We start from the raw sequence: 12,572 nt of genomic DNA, 5'->3' as shown, positions 1-12,572 counted from the left end.
CAAGTCAACGTAGAGCTGTTTCTGACTAAAGGTGTGTGGGAGCAGGTCAACATAGAGCTGTTTCTGACTAAAGGTTTCTGGTAGCAGGTCAACGTAGAGCTGTTTCTGACTGAAGGTGTGTGGGAGCAAGTCAACATACATCTTTTCCAGGTGTGTAATATTTGTTATTATCTGGTCAGGTGTCTTGAGATGTGAAATGAATTGTAAATAAAATGTGACTTGACTTATGTGAGGTGTGAGTAGCAAGTAGAGGTACAGACGTAGAGGAAGATGTACAGAATTTGTGTATAGGCTTTAGGAGTAACACTTCAACTAACTACAGTGTCTACTATATCAGTAACACTTCAGCTAACTACAGTGTCTACTATATCAGTAACACTTCAGCTGACCTCTAACCTATTACCCTAGCCCTAACTCTAACCTTACCATGAACTCAACAGATAGTTTGTTGATAGTAGTGCACTTACAGATGGACTATCCAAATAAAGTGTGACCCAGTATCCATCTGTATGGCCAATCTTTCCATCTCTTTTCCCTCATATTTCAGTCTTTCTCATCATTCAGTCTCTCTCTCTCTCTCTCTCTCTCTCTCTCTCTCTAAGCAAAGGTTCCAAGAACATTATTTTCTCATAACACAAGCATTTTTTTTAATTGTGGTGTTGATTATAGAATGTTTGTATAAAACATTTGGCTGATGTTGCAAGAACGTTGTGGGGTCATTCCCAAAACACAAAAACTGTCCAGTTGTGCGGTTGATTCTACAGGGGAAAAAAAGTGGCTGCTAAAAACATTTACCTGATATTACAAGGTCGTTCCCAGAATACATTTATTCTGTTCTTTAAATGTTCCCAGAATACATTTAATCTGTTCTTTAAATGTTCCCAGAATACATTTAATCTGTTCTTTAAATGTTCCCAGAATACATTTAATCTGTTCTTTAAATCTTCCCAGAATACATTTAATCTGTTCTTTAAATGTTCCCAGAATACATTTAATCTGTTCTTTAAATGTTCCCAGAATACATTTAATCTGTTCTTTAAATGTTCCCAGAATACATTTAATCTGTTCTTTAAATCTTCCCAGAATACATTTAATCTGTTCTTTAAATCTTCCCAGAATACATTTAATCTGTTGTTTAAATGTTCCCAGAATACAATGAATCTGTTCTTTAAAGGTTCCCAGAATGTTTTACTAGGTTATGGGAACAGTCTGGTGGTGTGTGCTGATTATTACAATGTTTATATTAGGTTGCAAAAAACATTTTCCTGATGTTGCAAGAACATTCCCAGAACAAATGTTTTGTTATTTAAAAGTTCCTAAAACATGTTTTTATGATGTGGGAACATGTTATCAGGGTGCAAAAAATATACTTTTGATGTTGCAAGAATGTTGATAGAACATCATTTCTGAGTTCTTTAAAGGTTCCCACAACATTCAATTAAGTTGTGGGAACAATGTGGGTACAAGAGATAGGTTCCCAAAACAAAATACGCTCAGTTGTGATGACATTCATACAACGTTTAAGTTAGGTTGCTCAGGCCATTATCTTAATATTGTAAGAAGGAAATATGTCCGTTTTTAGGAAGTTCATAACATATTTGTTTTAGGTTTAACATAACATTCTATTGATGTTCACACAATATACATTTTACTTTTTCTTTGAGGTTCTCTGAATTTTTCAAGAACATTTTGAATATTTTATATTTAAAATGTACCTAATATTGCCACACCATTTTCAGCATGCAAATCTGTAGCTCCTGAATAACCTTTTACTGCAGTGGGCTAAATCAGGGTCACTGTCACGATCACTGTCTCCAGCTCCCAGTCGTAAATAAACCAAGGCGCAGCGTGCATGGAATTCCACATCTTTTAATGAAGATGAAACTCACCAAAAAAACTAAACAGAAGAGAAACGAAACGTGACGTTCTGGGCTGCTCACAGGCAGCTATACAAAAACAAGATCCCACAATCACAGGTGGGAAAAGGGCTGCCTAAGTATGATCCCCAATCGGAGACAACGATAGACAGCTGCCTCTGATTGGGAATCATACCCGGCCAACAAAGAAATAGAAAATCTAGAATGCCCACCCAAATCACACCCTGACCTAACCAAATAGAGAAATAGAAAGGTTCACTATGGTCAGGGTGTGACAGTCACACAGAGTGATTCTTGGTTGTCTTCAACAAATCTACATTGAAACAAAAGTATACACGTCACACACATGGTTATGGGCTTAAAAAAATAAGACACCTGGACCATGTGTGGCAGACCAGGAGATTTGATCTAGATGTTTACACAGATCAGACACAACTGTCATACCTCAGTTTCAAGGGTGTTTATTTAAAACATTAAAGAAAAAGAAAGAAAACAGGTCTCCTCCAGGAGACCTCTTCCGGGTTACCACCTTCTCCAGTAGACTGGTCTCCTCCAGGAGACCTCTTCCGTGTTACCACCTTCTCCAGTAGGCTGGTCTCCTCCAGGAGACCTCTTCCGGGTTACCACCTTCTCCAGTAGGCTGGTCTCCTCCAGGAGACCTCTTCCGGGTTACCACCTTCTCCAGTAGGCTGGTCTCCTCCAGGAGACCTCTTCCGGGTTACCACCTTCTCCAGTAGGCTGGTCTCCTCCCATAGAGGAGGTCATTTGGGGGAAAACCCAGGGGAGGCCTGGGGCACTTCACGGATCCAGAACATTAGGTGGGTTAATAGCTGGTCACACTTCTTCCAGTCCCGCTCGATGACCTTCCGCAGCCTTTGTTTGAGCGTCTTATTGAACCGTTGTCATGAACCGGCTCAAAGTTTGTAACAACAAGGGAAACCATGTGAAATATATTTATTAACCTCTCTGGGGTATGTGGGACACTAGCCCACCTGCGGGACACACTATTCAACAGCTAGTGAAATAGCAGGGCGGCAAATTCAAAACAACAAAAATCTCATAATTCAAATTTCTCAAACATACAACTATTATATCCCATTTTAAAGATACACTTCTCGTTAATCCAACCACATTGTCCGATTTCAAAAAGGCTTTACGGCGAAAGCATAACATTAGATTATGTTAGGACAGCACCTAAACAAGAAAAACCACACAGCCATTTTCCAAGCAAGGAGAGGCATCACAAAAACCAGAAAAACAGCTAAAATGAATCACTAACCATTGATCATCTTCATCAGATGGCATTCATAGGACTTCATGTTACACAATACATGTGCGTTTTGCTCGATAAAGTTCATATTTATATCCAAAAAACCCATTTTAGATTGGCGTGTAATGTTCAGAAATGTTTTGCCTCCCAAAACTTCCGGTGAATGAGCACATCAATTTACAGAAATACTCATCATAAACGTTGATAAAATATTCAACAGTTATTTAAAGAATTATAGATCCACTTCTCCTTAATGCAACCGCTGTGTCAGATTTCAAAAAAGCTTTACGGCTTAAGCTAATTTTGCAATAATCTGAGTACAGCATTCAGACATTAAACCAAACCCGCCATTTTGTGGAGTCAACAAAACTCAGAAATAATATTATAAATAGTCACTTACCTTTGATGATCTTCATCAGAATGCACTCCCAGGAATTCCCAGGTCCACAATAAATGTTTGTTTTGTTCGATAAAGTCCATAATTTATGTCCAAATACCTCCTTTTGTTCGCGCATTTAGTCCACTACTCCAAATGCAGGAAGCGCGCGCAAATGTCAAGACGAAAAGTCAAAAAAGTTCTATTTACGTTCGTAGAAATATATCAAATGATGTATAGCATCAATCTTTAGGACGTTTTTAACATAAATCTTCAGTAATATTCCAACCAGACAATTCCAATGTCTTCAGAAAAGAAAAGGACCACAGCTAACTCTCACGTGAGCACGCGCCTCTGAGCTCATGTCATTTTCTCAGTCATCTACTTCCAGGCCCTCTTGTTCACTCCATATTCACAGTAGAAGCATGAAACAAAGTTCTAAAGACTGTTGACATCTAGTGGAAGCCTTAGGAAGTGCAAAATGAACCCTAAGTCACTGGATAGGGAATCAATTGAAAAACTACAAACCTCAGATTTCCACACTTCCTGGTTGGATTGTTCTCAGGTTTTTGCCTGCCATTTGAGTTCTGTTGTACACACAGACATCATTGAAACAGTTTTAGAAACTTCAGAGTGTTTTCTATCCAAATAATATGCATATCCTACTTTCTGAGCCTGAGTAGCAGGCAGTTTAATTTGGGCACACTTTTCATCTGGACGTCAAAATACTGCCCCCTACCCTAGAGAATTTAACTGAAGTAAACTAAATACAATTAACAATGGTGTGTGTAGTCAGTAATCAGTAGTGTATGTGAGTGGTTGTGTGTATAGATGTGATAATGAGGGGTGTTGAAAGGTGCCAAAGCAAACAAATAAAACGGCCACAAAAATACCACAACCAAAATCTAACAGTTTCTGCATGGAGAGAGTCTCCTAATGAATGGAGGTGTATTTATCCTGGGACACACCCGAGCCCAGGTGTGTCTGCATGGAGAGTCTCCTAATGAATGGAGGTGTATTTATCCTGGGACACACCCGAGCCCAGGTGTGTCTGCATGGAGAGAGTCTCCTAATGAATGGAGGTGTATTTATCCTGGGACACACCCGAGCCCAGGTGTGTCTGCATGGAGAGAGTCTCCTAATGAATGGAGGTGTATTTATCCTGGGACACACCCGAGCCCAGGTGTGTCTGCATGGAGAGAGTCTCCTAATGAATGGAGGTGTATTTATCCTGGGACACACCCGAGCCCAGGTGTGTCTGCATGGAGAGAGTCTCCTAATGAATGGAGGTGTATTTATCCTGGGACACACCCGAGCCCAGGTGTGTCTGCATGGAGAGAGTCTCCTAATGAATGGAGGTGTATTTATCCTGGGACACACCCGAGCCCAGGTGTGTCTGGATGGAGAGAGTCTCCTCAATGAATGGAGGTGTATTTATCCTGGGACACACCCGAGCCCAGGTGTGTCTGGATGGAGAGAGTCTCCTAATGAACGGGGAAGAGATGTGTTTATCCTGGGACACACCCGAGCCCAGGTGTGTCTGGATGGAGAGAGTCTCCTCAATGAACGGGGAAGAGATGTGTTTATCCCGGGACACACCTGAGCCCAGGTGTGTCTGCATGGAGAGAGTCTCCTCAATGAACGGGGAAGAGATGTGTTTATCCCGGGCCACACCTGAGCCCAGGTGTGTCTGCATGGAGAGAGTCTCCTCAATGAACGGGGAAGAGGTGTGTTTATCCCGGGCCACACCTGAGCCCAGGTGTGTCCCATTTCGCTGATGACCCTCCCGGTTCCACCCACCGACATCTTATTAAGGAAACAAGAGCAAAGAGAAAGAATTTGGCAGACAGAGTGGGAGGGTCGTCACACCGTTCAATGAGTACATCCGTCTGCGGATGAAAGACGGACGTCCGGATCTGCACACAAATAAAATCTTATGCTTCACCGTGTCGTGGCTGAACGACAACATGGATAACATACAGCTGGCTGAGTTTCCGGTCCATCCGCAAGATAGAACAGCTGCCTCCTGTAATACAAGTGGTGGCGGTCTGTGGCTGTTTGTAAATAACAGTTTGTGCACGAAATCTAATATTAATCTAATTACATGTGCAACCAGAGGGGCAAAAAAACTCTAGACCACCTTTACTCCACACACAGAGACGCATCGCTGACATTTTCAGCCTGTCCCTGACCGAGTCTGTTGTACCAACATGTTTTGAGCAGACCACCATAGTCCCTGTGCCCAAGAACACCAAGGTAACCTGCCTGAGTGACTACCGACCCGTAGCATTCAGGTCTGTAGCCACAATGTCATGTGTCTCTATATCACCTAACATACAGTCCATAAACGCAACATTATATCTGGAGAGAAACATAATCAACTTGCCATTATATCTGGAGAGAAACATAATCAACTTGCCATTATATCTGGAGAGAAACATAATCAACTTGCCATTATATCTGGAGAGAAACATAATCAACTTGCCATTATATCTGGAGAGAAACATAATCAACTTGCCATTATATCTGGAGAGAGACATAATCAACTTGCCATTATATCTGGAGAGAGACATAATCAACTTGCCATTATATCTGGAGAGAGACATAATCAACTTGCCATTATATCTGGAGAGAGACATAATCAACTTGCCATTATATCTGGAGAGAGACATAATCAACTTGCCATTATATCTGGAGAGAGACATAATCAACTTGCCATTATATCTGGAGAGAGACATAATCAACTTGCCATTATATCTGGAGAGAAACATAATCGGAAATGTATTCTGATCTGCTTTCCTAATTTGACATTTGCCATAATTTGAATGAAACATTCTGGGAACCATTAAAGAACAGACAAAATGTCCAGGGAATGTTCTTGTAACCTTGTGGAATCAACAATGTTATGTTTTGGGAACATATATCTTTTATGATTTTCTCACAATGTTCCCAACCAGACTGTTCCCACAACCTGATGAAATATTCTGGGAACCTTTAAAGAATAGATATGCTTCATTGTAAGCGATAGGGTGTTTGATTTGACTTTCCAGTCGAATGGCTGGCAGTTGGTGTTAGGGCCTACGGTGTGAGCTAGAGTGTGTGTGTGTTTGAATTAATATTAGTATGCATTGGTGTGTGTGTGTTTCTGTTCTTGCTCTGTTAAATGCTGACTGCCTCTCCTTTCCATAGACAGAAGTGCCTCCCTTGAAGCCTGTAGCTGTTTGGAACTGCTAAGACACACCAGGAGTCCAAGGACTGCCAACCCTGCCCTCTGAGCTTTCTGACCCATGGTTGTGCCCCCATCCCACCCATAATCCCTCCATGCCACGTCTACCCTTCTCTGGAACTGTGATTCTCTTCCATCTGTGTGGGTGAGAGGGGACTGTCCTCTCACTGTCCCTCCACTCTCTCCCCTGCTCCCTGCTCCCTCTGCACGTCGTAAGCCAACCAGATCAATAACGTCTTTCGCCATCTGTCTCGCCTGACAGTTCAGCTGAGGAGAAAGGTAAAGAGTGTGAGAGAGAGAGAGAGCGAGAGAGAGGAGAGAAATGAGCTCAGAAGTTGGTCCAGCCTGCAAAAAGCAAGCCGTCAGTGCCACAATCCCATACCCTGGGGGACAGGCACTGCAGGAATCTCATCAGTCCCAGTAAAAGGCTCTTAAGATGGGCCATAGATCCTAGGAGACTCCCAGGTCAACCTCCACAAGCAGGCCGAGGATAGAAAACACTTTTAGATTGGATTGTTTTATTTTATCTTCTTTAGTTTGATTTCTCTCAGGAGCAAACATTCGCACACACTGAGACCTCCCTTTCGTTTTTATATCGGTCGCTCTTAATCGACTACTCCTGACTGGTTCAAAATGGCAGTCAACGTGACTCCTATTCGGGACACAAAATGGCTGACCCTGGAGGTGTGTCGTGAGTTCCAGAGAGGGACGTGCTCGCGACCGGACAGCGAGTGTAAGTTTGCCCACCCTGCCAAGAGCTGCCAGGTGGAGAATGGACGAATCATCGCCTGCTTTGACTCCCTCAAGGTGAGTCGTCAGCTGACTAAGGTCATCTGAAGGTCATCTGGGTTTAGGGGGATCTTTCTCTCTCTCTATGGTTGTCCATCACACGAGGTTGGTCAGGAGGACAGGCTTGTGATAATGGCTGGAGCGGAATAGGTGGAATGGTATCAAATACATCAAACATATGGTTTTCATGTGTTTGATGCCGTTCCATTCATCATTATTATGAGCCGCCTTCTCCTCAGCAAACTCCACTGTTGTGCCTCAAATGATCAACCAGTTACCTGAATGTTGTAATCACCGTCAGCTTCCTCTTGAGGACACAAGGAGGAAGAGGATGGTACAAATGATAGGGAGTTCAGGAGGAAGAAAAAGTACTCATAGTGGTGTGTGTGTGTGTGTGTGTATTGCATTTCCATCCCTGGGTCAGAGGAGAGAGAGAGAGAGAGAGAGAGAGAGAGAGAGAGAGAGAGAGAGAGAGAGAGAGAGAGAGAGAGAAAAACCGGCTTCACTCTATTAGAATCTGAATTTCTACAGTTTGCTGATGATCTGGTGCTTCTGTCACCAACCAATGAGGGCCTACAGCAGCACCTAGATCTTCTGCACAGATTCTACCAGACCTGGGCCCTGACAGTAAATCTCAGTAAGACCAAAATAATGGTGTTCCAAAAAAGGTCCAGTCGCCAGGACAACAAATACAAATTCCATCTAGACACCGTTGCCCTAGAGCACATAAAAAACTATACCTACCTCGGCCTAAACATCATCACCACAGGTAACTTCCACAAAGCTGTGAACGATCTGAGAGACAAGGCAAGAAGGGTCTTCTATGCCATCAAAACATAAAATTCAACATACCAATTAGGATCTGGTTAAAAATACTTGAATCAGTTATAGAACCCATTGTCCTTTATGGTTGTGAGGTCTGGGGTCTGCTCACCAACCAAGAATTCACAAAATGGGACAAACACCAAATTGAGACTCTGCATGCAGAATTCTGCAAAAATATCCTTTGTGTACAATGGAAAACACCAAATAATGCATGCAGAGCAGAATTATGCCGATACCCGCTAATTATCAAAATCCATCACCTACAGAGAGATGAACCTGGAGAAGAGTCCCCTAAGCAAGCTGGTCCTGGGGCTCTGTTCACAAACACAAACAGACCCCACAGAGCCCAAGGACAGAAACAAAATGAGACCCAACCAAATCATGAGAAAACAAAAAGATAATTACTTGACACATTGGAAAGAATTAACAAAAAAAACAGAGCAAACTAGAATGCTAATTGACTTTTCAGATGTGTAGGAGGAGACTCAGTATAGGAGAAAGTTAAATATCAGTAGTTGTGTGAATATGTCTTTGTCTGTTCAGCTGTTCGGTCCTTTGGGATGAATAAACTTAGTTTAACTCTTGGGGCTAGGTGGGACGCTAGCGTGCCACCTGTGGTGCACTCCATCAACAGCAGGTGCATTTCAAGAGCGGCAAATTTGAATCCAAATAAATGTCAAAATTCAAATTTTTCAAAAATACAACTATGTTACACCATTTGAAAGATAAACATCTCCTTAATCTAACCACGTTTTACGATTTCAAAAAGGTTTTACGGCGAAAGCATAAATTTAGAGTATGTTAGGACAGTACATTTACAAGAGTTGTGTGTAATGTTTTGTCAAGTCAAAGACAGGGTCACCAAAACCATAAAACCAGCTAAAATGATACACTAACCTTTTACAATCTCCATCAGATGACACTCCTAGGACATTATGTTAGACAATGCATGCATTTTTAGTTCTATCAAGTTCATATTTATATACAAAAACAGCGTTTTACTATGGCATTGATGTTGAGGAAATCGTTTCCCTCCAATAACCGGCAGTCAAGTCAGCGTCACAAATTAAATAATTAAAATTAGAAAACATTGGTAAAATATTATATTGTCATTTAAAGAATTATAGATTTACATCTTTTGAACGCAATCAACTTGCCAGATTTAAAAATAACCTTACTGGGAAATCACACTTTGCAATAATCTGAGCACTGTGCCCAGAAAAATACGCGTTGCGATACAGACTAGACGTCATGTTGGGGAGATCTAAAATCGAAAATACTATGTAAATAATCCATTACCTTTGATTCTCTTCATCAGATGTCACTTCCAGGTATCACAGGTCCATAACGAATGTAGTTTTGTTCAAAAAAGCTCATCATTTATGTCCAAAAATCTCCGTCTCGTTAGCACATGATGTAAGCCAGCCGGACTTCTCGTCATGAACGAGGGGAAAAAATATATTTCCGTTCGTTCAAACATGTCAAACGTTGTATAGCATAAATCATTAGGGCCTTTTTTAACCAGAACATGAATAATATTCAAGGTGGACGAATGCATAGCCTTTTATAACGTATTGGAACGAGGGTACCCAACATGAAGTAGCGCGCCAGGTGTCTAATGGGACATCACCGTTCCATGGCTCTTGTTCGGTCAGATCTCCCTCCAGAAGACTCAAAACACTTTGTAAAGGCTGGTGACATCTAGTGGAAGCAATAGGAAGTGCCAAAATATTCCTAAACCCCTGTGTTTTTCAATGGGAGAGGTTTAAAGTCAATACAACACATCAGGTATCCACTTCCTGTCAGAAAATGTCTCAGGGTTTTGCCTGCCAAATGAGTTCTGTTATACTCACAGACACCATTCAAACAGTTTTGGAAACTTTAGAGTGTTTTCTATCCATATATAATAAGTATATGCATATTCTAGTTACTGGGTAGGATTAGTAACCAGATTAAATCGGGTACATTTTTTTTATCCAGACGTGCAAATGCTGCCCCCTAGACCCAACAGGTTAAGTTCTTTACACCACTGATTATACCTTTGATCCAGAGGTCTGAATACTTCCCGAACGCATTGTAAATATGGGTTGTATTTACAATGGTGTTTGTTCTTCTCTTGTTGCTGTTTTCTTATGGCAACAGGTCACACATTTTGCTGCTGTGATGGCACACTGTGGTATTTCACCATACGGGCGGCCTCTCTCAATAGCAAGGCTATGCTTACTGAGTCTTTAAATTGTTAGGTTCTAAATATCAGAGTAAGAACTTGACAGACACTATAAAAGCTTACTTTAAAGTACTACTTAAGTCGTTTTTTGGGGTATCTATACTTTACTATTTATATTTTTGCCAACTTTTATTTTTTACTTTACTACATTCCTAAAGAAAATAATGTACTTTTACTCCATACATTTTCCCTGACACCCAAAAGTACTCGTTACAATAAGAATACCTAGCAGGACAGGAAAATTGTCCAATTCACAAACTTATCAAGAGAACATCCCTGGTCATCCCTACTGCCTCTGATCTGGAGGACTCACTAAATAGAGAACATCCCTGGTCATCCCTACTGCCTCTGATCTGGAGGACTCACTAAACAGAGAACATCCCTGGTCATCCCTACTGCCTCTGATCTGGAGGACTCACTAAACAGAGAACATCCCTGGTCATCCCCTGCCTCTGATCTAGCAGACTCACACATGCTTTGTTTGTAAATTATGTCTGAGGGTTGGAGCCCCTGGCTGAAAAATAATAAAATGGTGCAGTCTGGTTTGCTTAATATAAGGAATTTGAAATGATTTATACTTTTACTTTTACTTTTGATACTTAAGTATATTTAAACCAAATACTTTGACTTTTACTCAAGTAATATTTTACTGAGTGACTTTCACTTTTACTTGAGGAATTTTCTATTAAGGTATCTTTACATTTACTCAAGTATGACAATTGGGTACTTTTTCCACCACTGAGTGTAATAGGCAAGGCAAAAACATATTTTTTCGAATTTATAAAATTTTTAAAACGGAAACATAAATTGTATTTAAGTATTCAGACCCTTTACTCAGTACTTTGTTCAAGCACCTTTGGCAGTGATTACAGCCTCGAGTCTTCTTGGGTATGATGCTACAAGCTTGGCACACCCATCCTCCCATTCTTCTCTTCAGATCCTCTCAAGCTCTGTCAGGTTGGATGGCGAGCGTCGCTGCACAGCTATTTTCAGGTCTCTCCAGAGATGTTTGATCTGGTTCAAGTCCGGGCCACTCAAGAACATTCAGAGACTTGTCGCGAAGCCACTCCTGTGTTGTCTTGGCTGTGTGCTTAGGGTCGTTGTCCTGTTGGAAGGTGAACCTTCACACCAGTCAAGTCCTGAGCGGTCTGGAGCAGGTTTTCATCAACGATCTCTCTGTACTTTGCTCCATTCATCTTTCCCTCGATCCTGACTAGTCTCCCAGTCCCTGCCGCATTATAACATTCCCACAGCATGATGCTGCCACCACCATGCTTTACCGTAGGGATGGTGCCAGGTTTCCTCCAGATGTGACGCTTGGCATTCAGGCCAAAGAGTTGAATCTTAGTTTCATCAGAGCAGAGAATCTTGTTTCTCATGGTCAGAGTCCTTTAGGTGCCTTTTGGAAAACTCCAAGCGGGCAGTCATGTGCCTTTTACTGAGGAGTGGTTTCCGCCTGGCCCCTTTACCATAAAGGCCTGATTAGTGGAGTACTGCAGAGATGGTTGTCCTTCTGGAAGGTTCTCCCATCTCCAACTAGGAAATCTGGAGCTCTGTCAGAGTGACCATCGGGATTTTGGTCACCTCCCTGACCAAGTTCCTTCTCCCCCGATTGCTCAGTTTGGCCGAGCGGCAAGCCATAGGAAGAGTCTTGGTGGTTCAAAACTTTTTCCATTTAAGAATGATGGAGGCCACTGTGTTCTTGGGGAACTTCAATACTGCAGAATTGTTTTGGCACCCTTCCCCAGATCTGTACCTCGACACAATCTTGTCTCTGAGATTTATGGACAATTTCTGCGACCATCATGGCATGGTTTTTGCTGTGGGAACTTATATAGACAGGTGTGTGCCATTCCAAATCATGTCCAATCAAGTTGTAGAAACATTTCAAGGATGATCAATGGAAACAGGATGCACCTGAGCTCAATTTCAAGTCTCATACCAAAGGGTCAGAAATCTAATGTAAATAAGCTATTTCATAT

The 12,572-nt window shown here is 41.7% G+C and overlaps 1 protein-coding gene across 1 annotated transcript in view; it reads left to right on the top strand.

Annotated features, from left to right (window-relative positions):
• The window catches only part of LOC106613300 (muscleblind-like protein 1), a 167,619-nt gene that overhangs the window by 47,386 nt on the left and 107,661 nt on the right, over window positions 1-12,572 (top strand). Inside the window, exon 2 of the mRNA XM_082956483.1 lies at window positions 6,713-7,556. Coding sequence (XP_082812609.1) covers window positions 7,383-7,556 — 174 coding nt within the window. The 5' untranslated portion in view covers window positions 6,713-7,382. The remainder of the gene's footprint in view (window positions 1-6,712; window positions 7,557-12,572) is intronic.

Source organism: Salmo salar, chromosome 09, assembly GCF_965601325.2.
Source record: "Salmo salar chromosome 09, fSalSal1, whole genome shotgun sequence".
In the NCBI taxonomy this organism is placed as follows: domain Eukaryota; kingdom Metazoa; phylum Chordata; class Actinopteri; order Salmoniformes; family Salmonidae; genus Salmo; species Salmo salar.
Note: the sequence above shows the minus strand (reverse complement) of the source record. Positions and strands in the feature narration are given on the sequence as shown.